This window comes from Crotalus tigris, unplaced genomic scaffold, assembly GCF_016545835.1.
Source record: "Crotalus tigris isolate CLP2741 ecotype Arizona unplaced genomic scaffold, ASM1654583v1 scf7180000018884.865410, whole genome shotgun sequence".
Taxonomy (NCBI): Eukaryota; Metazoa; Chordata; class Lepidosauria; order Squamata; family Viperidae; genus Crotalus; species Crotalus tigris.
The window spans coordinates 761,973-784,404 of record NW_024097256.1 but is presented as its reverse complement, the minus strand read 5'-3'; the positions used below and the strand labels follow the sequence as shown (position 1 = coordinate 784,404).

General features: G+C 45.2%; 1 protein-coding gene across 1 annotated transcript in view; it reads left to right on the top strand.

Moving 5' to 3' along the window:
- LDLRAP1 (low density lipoprotein receptor adaptor protein 1) overlaps nucleotides 1-21,445 on the top strand; it is a 72,448-nt gene extending 51,003 nt beyond the window's left edge. The window contains exons 6-9 of the mRNA XM_039357285.1: nucleotides 5,877-5,957; nucleotides 12,438-12,559; nucleotides 16,531-16,565; nucleotides 20,011-21,445. Coding sequence (XP_039213219.1) covers nucleotides 5,877-5,957; nucleotides 12,438-12,559; nucleotides 16,531-16,565; nucleotides 20,011-20,161 — 389 coding nt within the window. The 3' untranslated portion in view covers nucleotides 20,162-21,445. The remainder of the gene's footprint in view (nucleotides 1-5,876; nucleotides 5,958-12,437; nucleotides 12,560-16,530; nucleotides 16,566-20,010) is intronic.
- The last annotated feature ends 987 nt before the right edge of the window (nucleotides 21,446-22,432 follow it).

Genomic DNA, 22,432 nt, shown 5'->3' with positions numbered 1-22,432 from the left:
CTTTTCAGCCTTTTCACCCATTGTGCCACTTTTAGGATACGGCAACATCCGAGGACCACCAGTCGCCTAGTAAAGGGTCAAAAACTTGATGACCCCCCCCCCAAAAGGAAAAAAGTGATAAAGTACAGGTAGTCCTCGACTTACAACAGTTCGCTTACTGACTGTTCGAACTTACAGTGGCACTGAAAAAAGTTCCCCACAACCCACAGCCGATCAAGACACCTGCCTGCCTGCCCGGCCGTGCTCTTCCTCCTGTCCGAGGTTTTCATTGTTGTGAGCATTTATGTTGAGGATTGGCAGCAGGGGTGGGGTGGGGGGGTGTTTGGTTTTTATCCCCCCCCCCATCTGCTGGGTGGTTGCAGCAGGTTTTGGAACCTTCACATGACCCTGGGACACTGTGACCGTCATAAATATCAGTTGCCAAGCATCTGAATGTAAATCACAAGACCCTGGAGATGCTGCAACATTCCAGCTGATCGGCGCTTCTTCAGGGCTCAGCAGAAGCACCAGGATCAACGCTGCTTTTCAGCTGGAGCCTGGCGCTGATCCTGATGCTTCCACTGAGCCCTGACAGTCCCGAAGAAGCGCCAATCAGCTGGAAAGCGCCACTGATCCTGGCGCTTCCACTGAGCCCTGACAGCCCTATAGCTCCAGCCATCTCTCACTCAGGCTTGTGTGGTGCTGCCACCGGTTCAGCTCATTCCCCTCCCCCGCTACCACTTTTCTAGGATGGTCGCGTGCCACCTGCCAAGTGCCAATGTACCACAGGTGGTACCCGTACCACTGGTTGAAAAGCCCTGGCTTAGGACACTGCAGAGGAACTCTGTCCATCAACTTTAGACAGTTCTGCTCTTCTTAAGTACAGGTAATCCTTGACATAAGACCTCAATGAGGACCCAAATTGTTGGGGGCAATGTAAATATATATACATTGCTTATTGGTGTACACCGCTTAGAGAGTGCTTGCACTTAAAGCGGTATATAAGTCTCATAAAAAAAAAATTGAGCCCAACATTTCCATTGTTAAGCAAAGCAATCATTAAGTGAGTTTCACCCCATTTTACTACCTACTTTTGCCCCAGATGTTAAGCAGACCCCTGCAGTTGTTAAGTGAATCATGCAATCACTAAGCAAACCTGGCTTCCCTCATTTGACTTTGCTTCTCAGAGGTCAGCTGTGAAGGTTGCAATATGTGATGACATGACCCCCAAGACCAGAGGTAAGCAACCTTGGCTCTTTTATGACTCGTGGACTTCAACTCCCAGAATTCCTGAGCCAGCATGGCTCAGCTTGGAAACCTCTCTTTCCCCTCAGCATGGCTGGCTGAGGAATTCTGGGAGTTGAAGTCCACAAGTCATGAAAGGGCCATAGTTCCCCCATGCTGGCTCAGGAATTCTGGGAGTTGAAGTCCACGAGTCATAAAAGAGCCAAGCTTGCCTACCCCTGCCCATGACAGAGCAACTGTCATAAATAAATTTGGCCATTTGCCACGTGCCCAAATTTTGCTGACATGACTGTGGGAATGCGTCAGCGGTCCACAAGTGTGAAAACCATCATCAGTCGCTTTTTTCAATGCGGTTGTAACTGGTCACTAAACAAATGGTTGTAAGTCAAGGACTATCTGAATAATCTTGATCCTCAGGATTCTGGAAGGAGGTTGCTGAGTGATCAGGGTGCTGCAGAGCCCCCCCCCCCCGATTCCTCCAATCTGGAAATTTATTCCATTTCACCTTTCAGCAGCCCGGCCAATTTTTATCATCTCTTATTTCAATAACCTTGGTTCACACACTAGGTCTAGTATTGTTATGTCTAGCTAAACTCTCATGCACATTCCTCCCCCCAGCCTCATCTAACTCCAACTCTAAGAGTAAAACATAAGAAGAAAATGGTTGCATCTCTAACTATTCTCAAAGCAAAAACATCCGATGATAGCAGCGTTGACATCCACCCCCCCCCCCTTACAAAAAGCACAGATTGGATGTTTTTGCTTTGACACCTGGCACCCTGCAACTGTCGTAAATACATGCCGGTTGCTAAATGCCAGATTTTGATCACACAACTCTGGGGGAACGCTCCAATAGTCATAAGCATGAGAACTAAGTCACTTTTTTCAGCAGTGTGGTATCTTCAAACGGTTGTTAAATGAATGGTTGCAAATTGAGGACTACCTGTAACCCTACAGAAGGATTTGCAGTCATTTTAATTCTGATCTTGAAGAGGATGCAGGACAGCAGTAGAAAGTCGTTGCTGCATTTATTCCCAAGTTTTGGCACGACACTTGTAAGGGATACAGGCAGTCCTCAACTTAACAAGCACAATTGAGCCCAAAATTTAGGTTGTTAAGTGAGACATTTGCTAAGAGACCTTTGCCCCATTTTGATACCTTTCTTGCCAGAATTGTTAAGTGAATCACTCCAGTTGATAAGTTAGTAACCCAGTTGTTAAGTGAATTTGGCTTCCCCCGTTGACTTTGCTTGCCAGAAACTTGCAAAAGGGCATCACATGATCCTGGGACACTGCAACCGTCATAAATACATGCCAGTTGCCAAATAACTGAATTTTGACCACCGGGATGCTGCAATGCTTGCAAGTGTGGAAAACAACGATGACATTTTTTCCCGTAGTGCAACTTTAAACAGTCACTAAATGAGTGGTTGTAAGTTGAGGACTGCCTGTATCCTTCCTTGCTGCACACGCATAAATGCGCTCCCTCGTAGCTATTGAGGAAATGCCTTCAGCCAGGGCTTCTGGCTGCAGCTGACCTGCTGGTGCTAATGGAGAGCATGTTGACAGTAAACCATCTGTCTCTTTGTCAGCGGTGGATTGGCTGGAGCAGCTGCCGGCACATCGGCCTCCTTCCAGACTGAATGTAGTTGTGATTAAATGGCTTCCCCAGGCTTGGCCTCACACTGGTAGGGGAAGCCTTCCCCGTTGGCTGCTGCTGTTCAACAATCGCAAAGGCTAAGAGGTTGACGTGTGTCTAGGAGAGAAAGTGGCTTAGAAGTCCTTTCCTTCCCTATTCTGCTCCTTCTCCTGTGTCTCTGCCGTTGAGTAGCCCCAAAGGGGCACCCAGTCTGCCTATGGAGAGCTCCAACCCTCCCAAAAGCTTTTTCCACTGGGAATCCTCTCTTGCCGGAAATCCATAAGAGCGCATCTCCATAAAATCACTTCCTTCCTCAGTTGATGGTAACGGCAGACTGGATGGGACTAAAAAGTTCAATCAATCAATTCCAACTTTGCAAGATCTTTTTTTTCCCCGTGATTGATTAATTGAACTTTTTTTTTTTTTGCACACGGCAGTGGAGGCCTAAAATGAAAAGGTTTTATAAAACCCAGCTGGAGGCCTAGGACTGGGGCAACAGCATGCGTGCCCACAGAGAGGGCTTTGCATGTCACCTGTGGCACGCGTGCTATAGGTTTGCCACCATGGGCCTAGAAGATGGTGTCAGAATAACATGCAGAATAACATAGTTGGAAGGGACCTTGTAGTCCCATCTAGTCCAACTCCCTGCTCAAGCAGGAGATGTTATACCAGGGGTGTTAAACTCAATTTCATTGAAGGTCGCATCAGCATTTTGGTTGCCATGGGGGGGGGGGCAGTGGGCGTGGCTGGCTGGGCCATGCCCAGTGTAGGGCATGGCTGACTCAACGTTGCTCGTGTCATGGGGGGCCGAGCAGGGATGGGGAGATCCAGAGGTCTCCGGCAGGGGAGGGCAAAACCAGGGCGGGGCACCAGGGCCTGGTCCAGTGGAGAAGTCTCGCCGTCCCTCTCCTCCAGGCTGTTGCTGCTGTGCTCGCTCTCCTTGGCCAGATTGGGCTTCTCGGGCTGGGGGGGCACAAGGAGTTCCTGCTGCTGCCGCCGGGTGAGGCAGGTGCTAGGGTGGGGATGGCCTGGCTATGGCCCGCCGAGGTGCATGGTGTGGTGCGTGTGGGGCAGCTCCAGGGCTGGGCTCAGGTGGGGCAAAACGGAGAGGGGAGTCCTGTCTGCCTCTTGGGGATGTCCCGCATGTGCACTGGAGCTGGAGGAAGAGGTTGTACAGCGGGGGCCAAGCGAGCAGGGACTGTAGGGTGGTGGTGACTACGACCAGCTGGGCTGCTTCGCCATAGCCCCACCATCTATCTTTGCTTGCCCAAGGCTGCTGCGGCCGGATCACATGCTTTTCCCCCCCCCCAGTGTCCCATCCTTCCAGCCTGGGATTCAACTCTGCCCCTCTTGAGAGCCCAGCTGTTAATGTCTGTGGTAGAAATCACTCTGCAGGTTTGACTTTTCCTGCCTGGAGATGGAATAGATCAGTGGTTCTCAACCTGTGGGTCGGGACCCCATTTGGGGTCGAACGACCATTTCACAGGGGTCGCCAAACAACGCAGTCCGCCATTTTTTCCTCCCTTTTCCTTAACTGTGCTACTCCCTTTTATTCTATTGGCTTTTGAAAGCCAGTAGAATAGACTCTCTTGAATAGAGTCTAATTCTATTGGCTTTCAAAAGCCAATAGGAATTGTCCAAGCTGTCTCTGCCCTGCTGAGCCCGCCAAAAGTCCCATTCTGCCAACGGTGCTGCACCAGTTGAGTAGTCCTCGACTTACAACCGGTTGGGGGTCGCGGCATTAAAAAGGTTGAGAACCACTGAAATAGATAGAAGATTGTAAGATTGTGGTGGGCACGTGCAGACCCCCAAGAGTCCATTGGTACACACCAAATCAAAGGGAGAAGTTCTAAAACACATTCAAGCATATTGTTTGCCTGGGGCAGGCTGGACAGTTTGAGGAGACAAAATGAGCGCCTTCAATCTTGTAGAAACTGAAAGCAAAACCTTCGTTTCCCCACCCCCACCCCAAGAAAACCAATCCTCCTCAAAATGAGTTGTTTTTTTCCCCCACTTTGGGTAGATTAAGAGCAAAATGGAAGCCATATGTCTCTGCAAAATTTAAGCTATCTGTTCTACCTCTAAACCAGGGTTGGGCAACTATGGCGTTTTTATGACTGGCTCGGGAATTCTGGGAATTGAAGTCCACAGGTCATAAAGTTGACATAGTTGCCTAGCCTTGCTCTAAATCTAAGGGGTTTTATGACCCCTACAGGAAAAGAGATTAAACTGTCTGCTCCTTCCACACTGGGGATTGTGGTTATCTCTCCTAAACTCCCAGTGGTGGCGAACCTATGGCACGCGTGCCAGAGGCGGCACTCGAAGCCCTCTCTGTGGGCACTCGTGGCGTCGCCCCAGCCTCACCTCCTCTTGTGGCCCCCTCCTCACCAGCAGCCTCCCTGGAGGAGAATCGCCTCCGGGTGCAGCCCACAAGGAGCAGCGCAGCCAAGGACATAGCCGGGCAGCAGGGACACGACTCCGCCCTCGAACCCCATAACGTGCAGATGATGCTGCGGGGTGTGAGCGGAGGGCGTGGCTGCCACGGTGCTGCAGAGCTGCCTGGGCGATCTGCTGTGGCGGGCAATGGAGGCGGTGCGTGGGCAGGGGGCGGGCAGGGGCAGAGCAGGCAGGGCGGGAGGTGGAGCAGGCAGGGTGGGTGGCAGGTTTTGGGCATTCAGTCTCTAAAACAGGGGTAATCAACCTTGGCTCTTTTATGACTGGTGGACTTCAATTCCCAGAATTCCTGAGCCAGCTTAGCTTAGCTGGCTCAGGAATTCTGGGAGTTGAAGTCCACGAGTCATAAAAGAGCCAAGGTTGACTACCCCTGCTCTAAAAGGTTCGCCATCACTGCCCTAGGATACCCTACTCGGGTCAAACAGAGCAAAAGGAGCCAGGTAGAAAAATCCCCACCTGGTTTACCTTATAGGTTATAGTGCAGTTTTGTGGACTGTGGTCTTAAAACTGACTGAGAAACTGATTTTTGTGTCCTTTCCTTCCCCCTGCTCCCATGACAGAGAAGGAGAAGAGAGACAAAGCCACCTTGGAAGGAGAGACTGCCAGCAGCCTAAATTCAGATCCTTCCTCCCCAAAAGCACGTAAGTAAGCAAGGATTCAGTAAAAGGAACAGTTGTTGATTTATATCAAGTTTGATTCTTTCCAAGACTTGCAAAGAAAAGTAGAATCTAGGAACTACTTTGCTTGGCCAACATACTACATGGATATGTGCTACGTGGGTGTAACTCCCTTTTGTAATCGACTTAGTTTCTGAGGTCTCCTAGTAGATGAGCACATCATCTGTGAATTATAACACAGGCAGGCTACACGCATTCCTTGACTTATGACGACAACTGAGTCCAGAATTTCCATTGCTAAGCAAGATGGTTGTTAAATGAGTTGCTCCTCATTTTTTTTGCCACAGTTGTTAAGCAAATCGCTATAGTTGTTAAGTGGATCGTGGCGTCCTCCATTGACCTGAAGGTCACAAAAGGTGAGTTACATGACCCCAGGACAGTGCAACAGTCATAAATACCTGCCAGTTGTCAAGTGCCTGAATTTTGATCATGTGACCATGAGGATGCTGCAATGGTCGTTAAGTATAGAAAACCAGGCATAGATTACCATATATTCTAGCCTATAAGGCGACCCGGCATATAAGACGACCCCCGTCTCCGGCACCGAGTCACATGCCTAGAAAGTCATCTTATACGCCGGAAACTACCGTTATTTCCGGCGTATAAGATGACTCGATGTATAAGACGACCCCCGTCTTTGGTGCCAATTTTAAAGCTTGCGAAAGTCGTCTTATACGCCGGAAAGTACAGTACTTTTTTCAGCACTGTTGTAACTTTGAACAGTCACTTAATCGAGGACTACCTGTACATATCCATTGGATCAGGAATGGCCACCTGCTGCCTCCAATATTCTAAGCTTTAGTGCCTGTTGATCCCAGCCCTCATGATCTGTGGCAAGAGAGTTTGAGAATTATTATTCCAGAGAAATGCCTGCTCTTCTTTATTTGTAAGCCTGATAACAACAACAAAAACAACAACAATAATAATATAATGATAATAAAGTTGGAAAGGACCTTGGAGGTCATCTAGTCCAACCCCCTGCTCAGGCAGGAAACCCTATACCATTTCAGACAAATGGCTGCCCAGTCTCTTCTTAAAAACTTCCAGTGTTGGAGCATTCACCACTTCTGGAGGCAGGTTGTTCCACTGGTTAATTGTTCTAACTGTCAGGAAGTTTCTCCTTAGTTCTAGGTTGCTTCTCTCCTTGATTAGTTTCCATCCATTGCTTCTTGTCCTGCCTTCAGCTGTTTTGGAGAATAACAGGAGCTGTTTTATGACACTTCTTTGTGCTCTCTTCTAAGACCTGTTTCTTTTTCTTTTTTAAAAAAATTGAAATTTATTATAATATAAAATATAAATAGAAAGAAAAATAATACAGGAATGGGGAAGAGAAGGGAAGGAAAGAGGGGTGCAAGTAAGAAAGAAAGGGGAAAAAACAATGACTTCCAACTTTTTTTCCGAAATCTTTAGAATTGTCAGCCAGCGTGGTCTTCAGATTAGGAATTCTGGAAAATGTAACCGCACAACTTTGAAGAATAATAGGCTGGAGGAGGTTAAGAAGCTTCTGATCCAAGGCACCTCTCCAATTTTTAATTTGTGTAACATCCCAGTTCACGCATGCATGAAACTAAATTAAAATCTGGTTATAGGGCTAGATGTCTTGAAGGAGGCAGACCTGGATGTAGTTTTGACCAGCATACAAATAGCTCAAATGAATAAGATATTCGTCTTCACGGATTCTTAGGAGCATATTATTTATTTATGTATGTATTTAAATTTAAATTTAATGCTTGCAGGGCTGAGCATACAAGAACTTGTATGAGCTTAGACTACCAGGGTGAGCTGTGGCATTCCTCACTCATTTTGTGAAGTCTGCCCAGATGGGCAAATAGTGACAAATTCTTGAGCATTTGCAATAACTTTTCTGAATTTTAAAAAAAAAAATATCCAATTGCTTCTTTTTTTTAAAAAAAAAGGGGGGGTAATTTCTGCTGGCTAAGTGTTGTGCTGACATGTTTGGAAAAGTCAGAAGCTGCATAGGCAGAGAAGCTGAATCCTTACGTCGTAAATGTTTGGGAAGTTAGGATTTCTTGTTTTCTTTCCCTGATGTTGTATGGTGAGCGAAAGAAGGCGTTGAAATGTTTCTTTGTTGCTGCTCTTATGTTGTTTCGACCATGAAGTTTAATTTAGATTCAGGTTACAGTTCTCGCTTGCTTCTCGCCTCCAGTGGAAAATTCAGTCGTGCTGAATCAGATGGTCTGGAAGCCGGGATTACCAAAATTGGACGTAACAAGGCCATATGAAGCCCAGGCCATAGGTTCCCCCCCTCTTCCCCTCTAAAAAGATGAAATGACGTAATTGCTGTTTGCATCTGGAGAAACAAAATATAGTTGGGCACTCTTTTTTAAAGAAATGATGCAAACGGGCCTTGTAGGGTTGAGTTTAAGGATGCTTGCTGTTCCATTTTATTCTTCCTTCACCTTCTTTTACATTTTTCTCCTTTCTATTTAGCCAGCCTTCATCAGTCCCTAGATGTCCTGTGATTAAACTATAGTCTGGATTCCCAGGGGGGAGAGAGTGGATTCCAGAGGAGCAACAGGCAACTTAGATCAGATAATTTGTGTGAGAGAATGAGGATGGAAACTGCTTCTGCTTAACAGTTCCCAGAGTATATGCTTTATGCTGATGGAGTCTGCTTTAGTGTGGCAAGATTCTGTCTATCGGTGAATAAAGAAATGTGCTTGGAAGAATCACTTGGCATTTGGAGCCTGACAAATCCTCTCGGAATTGGTTTTCTTCTTTCCCCTTCACGTTTATTTAGCGGTGTGTCGATACGTTTACCAACCTTGCAATTTCTCAAGCTGACAGGGCTTTTCTCTCCACGCCCTTGCATGTGGTTGGTGCCATTATGGCAGTGTAAGCAGTGGCACCCAGCTTCCCAACACTGGAAGTAGTATGCTACTTTGCATCTTCTTAAGTCTCCTCGAGCACAAGTCACCCTTAGGAACTCCTGTAACTTGATAAAATTAACAAAATGAGATATATGTCTCATAGATATAAAACAAGAAGGGAACTGCATTTGTGTTTTTCAGCTGAATTTTTTCTCCACATTGACTTCCTGGAAAATGCTAAGCTTCAGGTGCATACCATGTGTAGCAATGTCGTTGACACCTGATTGGAATCCATCACGGGCTTAGCAACCCTTGTGACCTCTTCAGCTTTATCATCATGATTCCTGTAGGTGTGTTATTCTTTAGCGGGAAGAGAGGAAGAGAGGGGGTTAGCGCACCACTATCTCTCCAGCCGCTTTCCCTGTGCCGTTCCAAGGACCCATTAAAACTGTTGCAGCCTGGATTGCGCAGCTTGCAAAATGAGGTCATGCCTTCTGAGTCTTGCGTTTAAGTGACACTCTTCTTGCAATTGTCTTGCGGCAAAATCTATCTCCAAAAGCCGGCATGGTGCAAATTACCTTAAATTAAATGGCCAGGCAGAGTAGTCTTAGGTAGGGGAAATTAAAGTGACCTCCCATCTTCTACGGCAGGGATCCGAAGCCTATTGCAAATTGACCCCGAGCAATTTGTGTGCTGCCCCATTCTGATCAGCATGGTTGTGTGTTTTCTGATTGTGTGCAGCTAGTCCTCGACTTACGGCAATTGGGACCAGAATGTCTGTTGCTAAGGAAAGTGGTGGTTAAGTGAGTCGTGCCTGGTTTTATGACCTTTTTGCCGTGGCTGCTAAAGAATCACTGCAATTGTTAAGTGAATTGTGCAGTTGTTAAGCAACTCCATCTTCCCCCATTGTCTTTACTTATCAGAAGCTGGCAAGGAAGGTCTCAAATGGAGATCACGTGAACCCAGGACTCTGCAACTTGTCGTAAATACATGCCAAGTTGCCAAGGGCCCAAATTTTGGTCATGTGACCGTTGGGATGCCGCGACGTTTGCAAGTGTGAGGACTGGTCGTCAGTCACTTTTTTCAGTGTTGCTGTAACTTCAGATGATCACCAAACAAGTGGCTGTAGGTCCCGGACCATCTGTATACGGTTCACTCTAGTTTAAAATGCTTCTCTGGAAGCCTAATGTAGACATAATGGAAAACAGGATAACAGTTGGAAGGGACCTTGGAGGTCTTCTAGTCCAACCCTTTGCTCAAGCAGACACATGGTTATCCAATCTTTTCTTTTCTTTTCTTTTGTAAAAAGTTTTTATTTTCAATTTTACAATACATTACATTCTTAAAAATACTTCAGATAAAAAATAAAACAAATTGATACACACCACTTTCAGTATTGCTCACCCATTTCCCCCCCAACCGCATCCACGCTCTAACCAACTTGCCTCTTTCCCTCTTCTTCTTCCTCACTCGCCTCCTCTCCTCCTTCTCCTCCACCTTCCTACTTGCTTCTCGCCTTCTTCTATCTTCTCGCTCTGGATGTGGTCCAGGGGAAATGCCCGAGCAATTCCTCTCTCCAAATTGAAACATCAATATTATATACAATAAAACTATTTCTACTTATCTGAACTACTTAAACTTCAACCCATCCTCCATCCACCGCCCTCCCCACCCCGACTTCCCAGAGCAAAGTACAGGGTTATACAAACATATTAAACATAATCTATTTAAGTTTACTAATTATACAATAACCAAAACCATACTAACCCTTAACTCTCTTCAAACTTTAACATCATAAGTTTATAAACAGATTCATTACTCATAAAATAAATGAAACTTTATAGTTCCATACTTCTTCTGAACATATTCTATCCATCTTCTCCATGTTATCCCATCTTTTCTTAAAGACCTCCATTGTCGGAGTACCCACAAGCTGTCCCACTGGTTAATTGTTCTCACTGTCAGGAAATTTCTCCTTAGTTCTAGGTTGCTTCTCTCCTTGATTAGTTTCCACCCGTTGCTTCTTGTCCTGCCTTCAGGTGCTTTGGAGAATAGGTTGAGCCCCTCTTCTTTGTGGCAGCCCCTTAGTTACAGTATTAAAACACTACAATCATGACACCCTGTCAACGCTGCTAATAACACACCCTAGTTCTTCTTTTCATATAAGTCATGGAAAGCTCTGGCACTGGAAGGGTTGGGTGCTGTCTCATAGTTGGCATCTCCAGAATCTATAAACTTGAAGTCACACTCACTTTCAGCTATGAAAGGTCACAAGATGACTCTGAACCAGTCGTTAGCCCAATTCCCTACGAGGATGAAGTTGGAAAACAAGTATCCTGCATGCCTCCTAAATCTATGAGTAAACGAAGGAAGCTAATTTATCCTGAGTCATTTCCTTGACTTGTTAATGATGTGCAATGGCACTTTTCAGGATTTTCAGTTTTTCCTATCTGTGTCGTTGGAAATGAGACAGCTAGAACCGGGGACCTTTTGTGTGCAGAACAGATGTGCTACAACTGTGCTGTGAAGAGACTCGGATGCCGTAATTAATGCTAATGTGTCAATGGGAGCTACTGAGTGACAGGCTGGAATTCAAGGATATGGTTTCCATGCAAAGAGAGCCTAGCTAAGATGTCATCAGCTCCTCATAGAACTGAAGAAGACCCTGGAGTAGATTCTTGGAGAGCAAACAACAACATTGAGCGATGTAGGTGAACCAATGAGTCTGGCTTGGTCCAGGACAGCTCTCACTGTTCCTGTATTTCTATTTTTAAAAAATGCCCTATCATCAACAGAACAACGTATTGCAGTATTTACCACTTTAATACCTCCTTTTTTTGTTCATGTAATACAGGTTGCACATGAGCAAACTCCATTCTCACTCCACCTTCACAGCCTCCAAAAATCACATGAGAATGGGGTGTGCTTTTGAGAATAGTTGTGGTCAAATGTTGGTGGCGTGTCAGCCAAAGCATCATGGTGTGTCACCTTTGACATGCATGTCATAGGTTTACCGTCACTACTCTAAGCCGTATCAAGAAGCTGCAGGCACCCTTCGCTCCCGCCTGCCACTACTTTCTGTGGTAATTAAGCAAGGACAGTTGACTTTGACTATAGGATGAGCAAGGCAGATGATCTGGAAAACATTTTCTGCATTGATCTAACATATGCATTGTTCACGCTTCCTGTTGTTACGCTTCAGTCGAAACAAGCTTCTTGAACCAGTTTACAGCCCTTGAGATCCTTCAGGGAGGGAAGCAGGCATAGGGCAAGAGAGCGGGGGTCTGTTTTATTTCTTGGCCATCAACTGTATGAAAGCACAACTATCAATAAAAAACAATGTGCTTTAAAAAGATTGTTGGTCCATGTTCGTCAGCTCATAGAAGAAGCTTTTCTACAATTCTACAGACTCTTGCAAGTTTGTGGGCGAGCTCAGCCTAGCAGATAACAAGTACTGTTGTGGGTCCATATTTCTTTTCTCCCTTCTGGAAAATTCAAGGGAATTCTATAACTTCTGATGCAGCTTTGGAACCCACGCCGCCCAAAAAACTAACTAACCCTTTTCTTTCCTAAACTTCATGATCCTTATTTATTTATTCCTTTCCACACACAGCAGTCACCGTAGAAAACCTGCTAGACTTGGAAAATGTAATCAAAGCTCCTTTGAACACAAATTCTTTGCACGTGGATGGTCAAATCTTTGGGCCCCCTTCATCAGAAAACAATAATGTGTGGGTAAGTGTGGTGATCTTAGCAAAGATCTCATTTAGTAAGTATGTGCTTCACATCCAGCTCTAGTGTGGCTTGTGTGGTTTTTGGCTTGGTGTATTGTCGATCGCTGTTCATTGTGGTTTGCCTAGGGTGGATTATGACGTAGTGTGTTGTGCGGTCTTAATCAGCTGTGCTTTATTCAGTCAACTGTAATTAAAATAAGCCCATGGCTTTGCACAATAGGTAAATCGGAATAGTACTGTAACTTGCTCTTGAGTTATAGGACATCTTCTGAAAGAACTTTTTCATTTGCTGCTGGAATGGGAGCCAAATTGCCTTTTTTGGTGCGTGGATCTGGAGATCTACAGTATGCTTTATTGTTCCCTAGGCCAGGGGTAGGCAACCTCGGCTCTTTTATGACTCATAAAGTTGAAGCCCATGAGTCATAAAAGAGCCGAGGTTGCCTGCTCCTGCCCTAGGCTGCTCTATCGAGTTGGGGCCGGGTTTCCTGCCTCTTCTGCGCTTTGTTTTACAGCTCAGACATCTCAACCATTTCTGATCAAAGGAAAGAAAGTGGCTTCATTTTTTCAGGATTATTTTTTTTCCTCCCAGTAACATATAGCAAGTCAGATGTAGGGAGAGATCAGTCTATGGCGAACCGATGGCAAGCGTGCCAGAGGCGGCACTCGGAGCCCTCTCTGTGAGCACACGCACCGTCGCCCCAGTCCCGCCTTCCCTGCAGCCCCCTCCTCACCAGCATCCCCCCCTGGAGGAGAGTCAAGAACATAGAGAGTCAAGCAGGGACAAGACTCCACCCTCGTGCCCCATAGTGTGCAGGTGACGATGCAGAGTGTGGGCAGAGGGCGTGGCTGCCATGGCGCTGCAGGCCTGCCAGGGCGATCTGTGGCGAGCCATGGAGGCAGTGCGTGGCCCTGTGGGCAGGCGGGGTAGGGGGTGGGCAGGAGCAGAGCAGGCAGGGCGGGGGCGGAGCAGGCAGGGTGGGGGCGGGTGGCGGGTTTTGGGCATTCAGTCTCTAAAAGGTTCACCATCCCTGGTCTATGGCATCACACTGTTGCAGACTAGTGAAACTACCAACTCTTTCCCATACCTGTGGTGGCCTAGGTTAGCACTGTCCTTGACTTACGAGCACCATTGGGAACAGAATTTCTGTCGCTAAGCAAGGCAGTTAAGGAGTCTTGCCTGATTTTGCAACCTTCCTTGTTTGTTAAACGAGTCACTGCAGTTATGTGAATCCTGCAATCATTAAGCAAATCTAGCTTTCCCCCGGCAACGTTGCTTGTCGGAAGCTGGATGGGGAGGTTACAAATGGCGATCCCAAGACCCCAGGATGCCGCAACCATTGTAAATATATACTGGTTGCCAAACATGATTGTGGGGAAGCATGAATGACCATCATAAATGCGAGCATCAATGACAGGTCACTTTTTTCAGTGCCATCCTAATTGGGAGCAAGTCAGTAACTGAATGGCTGTAAGTCAAGAATTATCTCTCCTCGCTTGGCAAGCGGCCTAACAGATTGTGGCTTCTCTTGTTCCCGTCTGATTCTTCAGTATTGTCTTATTTCTCCATTAATGCTCAGGTCCCAGTGGTTTTCTTGTATAACCGCATCATTTCTTTTTCTTGCTTGTTTGCATATCTGCTCTGCATGTGCCGGGAAAAGGCAGAATCAAACCCCGAATACATAAAAGAGCAATTCAGAAGTACAGTATGCTTGTCGTGTTGTGACCGTGTCCTCTCTCTAGGGCAGGGGTAGGCAACCTTGGCTCTTTTATAACTCGTGGACTTCAACTCCCAGAATTCCTGAGCCAGCATGGGGGAATTATGGCCCCTTCATTTTATTTATTTATTTGTTTATGAGACTTATATACCGCTTTAAGTGCAAGCACTCTCTAAGCGGTGTACACCAGTAAGCAATGTATATATATATATATATATATTTACATTGCCCCCAACAATCTGGGTCCTCATTTTACCTACCTCGGAAGGATGGAAGGCTGAGTCAACCTTGAGCCGGTGAGATTTGAACCGCTGATCTGCTGAACACAGTCAGCTAAAGTGCCTGCAGTACTGCACTCTAACTGCTGCGCCACCTCGGCTCATGGCTTGTGGACTTCAACTCCCAGAATTCCTGAGCCAGCCATGCTGAGGGGAACGGGAGAGGTTTCCAAGCTGAGCCTTGCTGGCTCAGGAATTCTGGGAGTTGAAGTCCACAAGTCATAAAAGAGCCAAGGTTACCTACCCCTGCTCTAGGGAGTGGAAGGGGAATGGGACCAGTGGCTTTCTTGCCCCAAAGGTGCTTTTTCAACATGCAACTGGACTTTCTCAGGTCTTTGAAAGCCAGAACTGAAACAGCTTCTTGGATGAGAAGCAAAACAGTTTCAAGGAAAAAAAAGCCAGAAAGTCCAGTTACCGTATATGCCGGCGTACAAGGCGACCCAGCGTATAAGACGACCCCCATCTTTGTTGCTGAGTCGCCTTCCTAGAACGTCGTCTTATACGCCAGAAACTACCAGTATTTCCGGCGTATAAGACAACTCGGCGTATAAGACGACCCCCGTCTTTGGCGCCGATTTTAAAGCTTGCGGAAGTCGCCTTATACGCCGGCATATACGGTCCTTTTGAAAAGTACTTTGACCTGGATCAGGGGTAGGCAACCTTGGCTCTTTTATGACTCGTGAACTTCAACTCCCAGAATCCCTGAGCCAGCACGGCTCAGCTTGGAAACCTCTCCCTTTCCCCTCAGCATGGCTGGCTCAGGAATTCTGGGAGTTGAAGTCCACGAGTCATAAAAGAGCCAAGGTTGCCTACCCGTGACCTGAATGAATGAGAATCTCCATAGAAAGTGGCTTTCTCCTTGCAGCAGAAAGACAATTTTGCATGAGCGCCAATCAGCACGACTAAGGAGAGGAGAAGTTTGTCACTGTAATTTGGGCATTCTTGGAGCAATTGAGGTTCCTCCACTTCTCCAATAGTCTCTGCATATGTTGCTGCTTTCAATTTCTCTGCGTTTGTCAACGGGTGAACTCCAGGGATCAAAACCCTACAAGAGAGAGATTTTTTTTTTAAAGGTGATCTTATCTGTGAGGATCAGGGAATCCAGAGCGAAGCTACAAGGAATTTGAAGATCTTCAGTGAAGAATAGCACATCACCTTTGTTTTGCATTGTTGGACTCGCTGAGACTTAGAAGAAACCACTCAAGTCATCAAGACCAACCCCTGCTCAATGCAAGTACACAAGGATGGATCCAAAGCAGATGGCTACCCTGGTTCCATCTGAACCCATCAAATAAAGAGCAGTCAAGACTTCTCTGGGCAATTGGTTTCACTGTCCAACTGCTTATATCAGTATTTTTTTCAACCTTGTAACTTTCAGCCAGCTATGCTGGCTGGGGAATTCTGGGAGTTGAAGTCCACACATCTTAAAGTTGCAAGGTTGAGAAACACTAGCTTTTAGAGTTTTATCTCACACTGAGTTGCAATTTACCTGGATTGGTCCAGTGCAGAAGAGAGCGCATCAGTTGCCCGAAGACCTTCGGCAAGTTTCCCCAAAGTTGCTTTGTAGTTTTTGGCCCCAAAAGAACTAACATGCATGGGAAAGCTGGAACTAAGCAGATGGTTTCTCCACCCCATCCTGTTCAACTTCTATGGAAAACAAGCAGGTGGACAGAAGATGGTTGGAGAGCTTCAGGTTTACCTTGTCAGATGCTTTGTCTGTGAGCACTAATATGCTGGGTTGTCCTCTTGTCATCTAACAAAGAAGGTTGTCCTCTTGTCATCTAACTGACCTGAGAACCAGCTAGTAAAAATCTATTACACTACTTTAAGCCTTGGGAAGTTCTCCTCCCTTTTAAAAGAAGGAATTGCAGATGCAATAGAAAAAGCACCTGGTTAAGCCTATGTGATATTTGAATAATTTTCATTTCAGTTGGATTTATACTTTTATTTCTCCCCTCCCCTTTCTTTTTATAACAAAGGCAATGGATGACGAGCTGGATGAAGCATTTTCAAGGTAATTATGATCAAGTCTTCCAGGAGCATCTTTCTGCTAGGGGCTTGGCCAAGAACTAGATTTGATTAATGAACTCTCCCTTCTCTTTCTTTTAAACTAAGCCAGGGGTCTTCAAACTTGGCCCTTTTATGACTTGCGGACTTCAACTCCCAGAATTCTGGGAGTTGAAGTCCGCAAGTCATAAAAGGGCCAAGTTTGAAGACCCCTGAACTAACCTGTCAAAAGGAGCCCAATGCTTCATTGGGTAGTCTGTTTGACTAATTGAACAAGGGATTTGGCTGCTTAGATAAGTCAAATATTTTGATAATGTCTTAGGGGAGCGGCTAATTTGTGTGTACAGGTGGGGATTAAATCCCTTAAATGCATCATTCTTTTGGCAAATGCTTATAAAATGGAGGTTGCTGAAACTAGAAGCTCTCACCTTCTAAAACGGAGGGCAATCTGTTTGAATCTGGGTTTGTATTCCAACTCCCAACCTACAAAGGGAAGAACTGGGGAGAAAATTTAATCGATTGTCCCATAGCAGCACACACTGAAAAAAAGGTGCACACTTTTAGGTTCTCTAAAATTCTTTGTCGGGTGAGAGATTGACAAAATGCCAGGAAGAAACCCATAAAGTCTGGCCAGATTTCAAAGGCAGTAAAATTGGAGATGATCAACTGGGTGCATTTGTAGGGTCATTTCATGCAGCCTTCAAACAGACACCCCTTTTACCATTTTTAGAAGACATTCTTCCTGATTCATCTTTGGTTTCATTCCAAAATGGCCCATCGTGGAATTTCCCTGATAATACCTATAGATGCCTTCTTGGTGGTGGCCCCAAGACTGTAGAACAACTTATCCCCAAGTTCTTATATTCCATACAAGTAGTCTTCAAGTTACAATCATAACAGAGCCTGTTCTTAGAGTCAAAAGGCATGATGATTGTAAAGGAGGTCAATTACATGTCTGACCTGATTTTATGAGAATGGGACCAACTAACCTTAGGAATAAATGAGCATAATAGAGAAAACACAATTCTTCTGAGCCCACACTGCTGGTGCATGTGTCTGCCTTGCCTCGTCAAAGTTCACAGCACCGAGTCCTAGAGCCAAACAACCTGTTTTGACACCTAAGGTGGAAAATTTCACAAGGCCAGCTGTGCCTCCCAACCTGTAAAAATCCAATGAGAAAAGACTCCATAAATAACACTGACTGTTATGGACATCTCTAATCAGCTGTTGTCCCCCAAACCTTGGCAACTATCAAGCTGAGTAAAAGTCAACTCAGGAATTTTGACATTCTATCTAGGTGATGACCGTGAACGCTCAAGAAAGGCTTCTTTGTCGGCAAAGCCACTTGAGTACCTTGACTTACTGTGTTACATACATGCAAGAAAATCCATGCGCTACATTTAATGGGTACACAGTAGAGATCAGTGTTCCTCAACTTTAGGAACTTTAAGACAAGTGAACTGCATTTCCCAGAATTCTCTAGCCTGCAGCAGCAGGTTTAAACTGTCAGGAGTAAAGGAAGCTAATCAATTGCTTCATGGGTTTCAAGCCTAGCTTGCAGTCAAAAGTTGCACAGGTAGGCCTTGACCAGGGGTAGGCAACCTTGGCTCTTTTATGACTCGTGGACTTCAACTCCCAGAATTCCTGAGCCAGCCATGCTGAGGGGAAAGGGAGAGTTTCCAAGCTGAGCCATGCTGGCTCAGGAATTCTGGGAGTTGAAGTCCACAAGTCATAAGAGAGCCAAGGTTGCCTACCCCTGACCTAGATGACGGACGGATGGATGGACAGACAGACAGATAGATAGATAGATAAACCTTGACCAGGGGTAGGCAACCTTGGCTCTTTTATGACTTGTGGACTTCAACTCTCAGAATTCCTGAGCCAGCCATGCTGAAGGGAAAGAGAGGTTTCCAAGCTGAGCCATGTTGGCTCAGGAATTCTGGGAGCTGAAGTCCATGAGTCATAAAAGATCTGAGGTTGCCTACCCTTGGCCTTGACTTCTCACCACAAGTGAGCCCAAAATTTCGATTGCTAAGCCAGAGAGTGGTTGTGAACTTTGCCCCCATTTTACAGTCTTTCTTGCCACCGCTAATTTAAACAGCCATGTAGACCTGGATTGAAATACTAATTAGAGGCACACCCCCAAATTACAATTTGCGTATCTGTTACAACTGTGACACATCACCGCCATCTGTTTCCTAGCCAAAAGCTTGTTTTCCTTCTGGGTCAAAGGAAAAGCTTCTTAATTGAGAAAATGTAATCTTTTCAGCTTCCTGAATCATGCTTTATAATCAGGCGCTTCCAAGCAGATGGCACCTGGTCCTTTCTGTAATCAGGAGCTGATTATAATCATGGCCGGCCGGTCTTAAAGTTGTCCAGGTTGGACACCCCTGGCTTAAATAAACATGGGTGGTGTTCCTTTCCTGGTGCTCCACCCTGTAATATCACATATCTTTTTGCTTATAATATTTTTGTAGTGTGAGTAGTTCCCTCTCATCTTTTGGCAACAGGCCATTTGTTTTCCACAAGGCATGCAGAGATGCCTTCAGAGTGGTGTCTTTCCCAGGTCTGCTACGCTGAGAAACTGCTTAAAGGGCTTTCCAAGATTTGCCTTTATTTGTTCATGAGCCTGTAGGAAAGTTTCCTTTGAGGATCGTCTTTCGGGACAGGGAAGATAATTCTCACAGATCCTTCCACATGACATTATTAGGGTTTGTTTCTGTGAGGTCATCTGGTGGCTTTGGACCAACTGCTCCCTCTGCTGGCCAGCCTTGCACAGAGGCATGATGAAGGTTTTCAAAAGAATGAAGTAAGCAGGAAGGCATTGATCCATTTCACTCAAGGTCTCATTTTGGGGGATTATTTCAGCATCATCGTTTCTCATTGTGATACTTTGGAGAAACTGTTTGGCACCTTGGGCTTCAGATTTTATTTTCTTTTTTTTAAAGTATGTAAACATTTTGGTGCCTGTTGGGATGAGCGTCAAACAAGCATTTTAATTCACAATTTGCCTGATGCTTTTTTTTTTTCCTGATAGTTTTCCCTAACAGAATCCAGTTGTGTACCTCATTTACACACCTGCAGGCCTTTTGGTGCAGATTTCCCTAGAATACATTTTGGTGAACCGAGTTCAAAATCTGAAAACTGATCACCTTGGAGAAAATGAAACTTGCCCATAGACATTTTTTGATTTCTCTTCATATTATGAAAATCTTTTACTTTTTATTAAAGATTGCCTTTCCCATGGAAGAATCAGATTTTCCAGCCAAATCATCTTGGGCCATCTTTCCTAGTGAACTATTTTTTTTTCTTTTCTGGGATTTAATTCTATATTTCTGTGAGGGGGCACACCTGTAGCATGAAGCGATATCCTCCTTGTCCTTGGCAAGCCAGCACTAGCACCTTCCTCCAGGTACGTTTCTTCACCCTTTTGTCTTGCCTTGTCATTCCAGGCTGGCACAATCCCGAACCAACCCACAAGTCCTTGACATCAGCCTGACACCTCAAGACATCCAAAGTGCTCAAATCCTCTCGCCGGTTGACTGGGACAAAGTAGATTCCATGATGGAGACCCCAAAAGATGAACAGCTCTTTGAGTTCTGACATCTTTTTTTTCCCCCTTGTTAAGCTTTTTGCTCCACAAGTAAGATAAGCTCTAGGAACCTGATGCACTGTATTCTCCTGACTGTAACTGGAAAGGGTTAATTAAAAGAGAAGAGGCCCAAAGCCTTGATTTGGTTTAGGTAGGAGTTGTGTTAATGCCCTTCAACTTTTGACCAAAGTTTTATTTCAGCTTTTCCCCCGAGTGCCTTCCAGATATATTAGGACTTTAGGAAGCATATCTGGTGGATACCAGATTGGGGAGATGGTTTGAGATACTTTAATACAGCTTTTTATGTATGACCTTTTTGGGTCTTTGCTTTTATGGAGATGACAAGGTACTCCTTGAGTAGATTTATTTAAGACTCTTTCAAATTTGCATTTATTATGGAGATATGTAGCATCATGTGGCTTAGCATTATAGCATTGGACAGTTTCCCCCTTGGGATTGCATATGATAAGCAATCGTGACAGCTGTGTTTTCTGAAGGACGCAGGATCTCCTTAGCAATAACAGAACTTTCAGATATTTTGTTTTAGAAGAGCTGAACTGGCTGGAGTGGACTGGAGAAATAATGTTGGGCTCCTTAGGACAGAGCTGATAATAGCTACCCAGGTGTTAGACATGGCAAAACTAAAGAAGCATCTTGATTGGGTTCAGAAATGAAGTCATTCAAACCATTTGATTGTCCTTGGACATCATGAGAGTGAGTCTCTTCTTACATCCTTTGTAGTTCAAATCCATCACTTTGTCTTCCTGCTTCTGCATCTTAACACCTTGCTTTTATAATTCTCAGCCATAATATTAGGTAGCAGCTAATCGTTACCTTGAGCAGCACTGACTTCTAGCTTACCTCGCATAAGTAGGATGCTACAAGCTTTGGACATTGTCTTATAAAAGATTGGGAAGCAATGACCTTCTCAATTGGAGCCAATAGTTCCCGGCATCCTAATCCAGTTGATGGCATCCCATAGCAACTGAGAGCCCAAGACCTCCCAGATAACTTCTGTCCAAAGGCTGAAGGCAACCTTCCAAACATAAGAATCATGGGATCCAGAAAATGGAAACAAATTGAGCTTAGTTCAGGTGGTGTTGGGGGAGCTGGGAATATGACTGCTTGGAGTAATGAACACTCTTCCTTACTTTAGGTAGTGGCATGTTTGATAACAATTTCTTCCCCAGATCAGCCTCCTGTCTTGTTCTACTATATTTCTTCCAGTAGGAAGTTGTCATAATGGAAGTGAATGGGGCACTTTCATCTTAGCAGTAAAATTCTTGTGATTATCAGCAGGGTTTTTGTAATATTCTTCTCTTTTTAAGACATCCCTGGAAGTGCCTTGATTGTCCTGTCGGGTATTCAGGGAGACTGTCAAACCTCAACGTGCCTTCATAAGGCATTCATTGTCCCTCTTCTAAATTCCTTGGAATCTGGTCTGAATCTTCTTGCCAGCCTATGGCACGTAGTCAGTTTTCAACTGGATGTGAGTTGAACTAAAACAAAACTCAGAGCATGGAGGTTACCCTGCTTTATAGGCTTTATATTCAGCTGAAATTTTAGACCAGTGTTTCTCAACCTTGGCAAATTGAAAATGTGTAGACTTCAACTTCCAGGATTCTCAGTAATATCTGTTCTGACTGTGGAATTCTGGGGGTTGAAGTCCATATACCTGGAAATTGCCACGGTTGGGATACCCTATTATAGACCATGTGTGGATGAGTTACACAGTGAAATAGTTTTAAAGCAGAGGTCCCCAAATTTTTGGGCACCAGGGACCGGTTCCGTGGAGAGAGGTTTTTTCATGGACCAGAGGGGGCGTGGTTTTGTGTACTGCCTGCATCCCATGGATGGGGCTTTGCTTGTTTGTGCGGACCGATTGCTGGCATGCCACAGACCAGGGGTTGGGGACCCCTGTTTTAAAGAAACTCTTTCTTAATATACAAGTAATCCATACTTAGTGATGGTAATTGAAGCTGGTATTTCTGTTGTTAGATGATGTGGTTGTAATGTGTCACACACCATGTGACCTTGTCACTTAGTGATGGAAATTCCAGCACTTCTGGTTAATGTTGTTAAGCAAATACAACACTGAGACCGACATAAGTATTAGGACTGATCATTTCTACCACTTATTCAGCATGGTCATAAGTTCAAACGGTTATTGAACAAGTGGTCGTTAAATGCGTACATGATGGGAAGATGCTTTCTAGTTAGCCATTTATCAGGATACACTAATTTTCTAAGTGTTGAGAAATTGGAGGAAGGAAGTGGCGTTT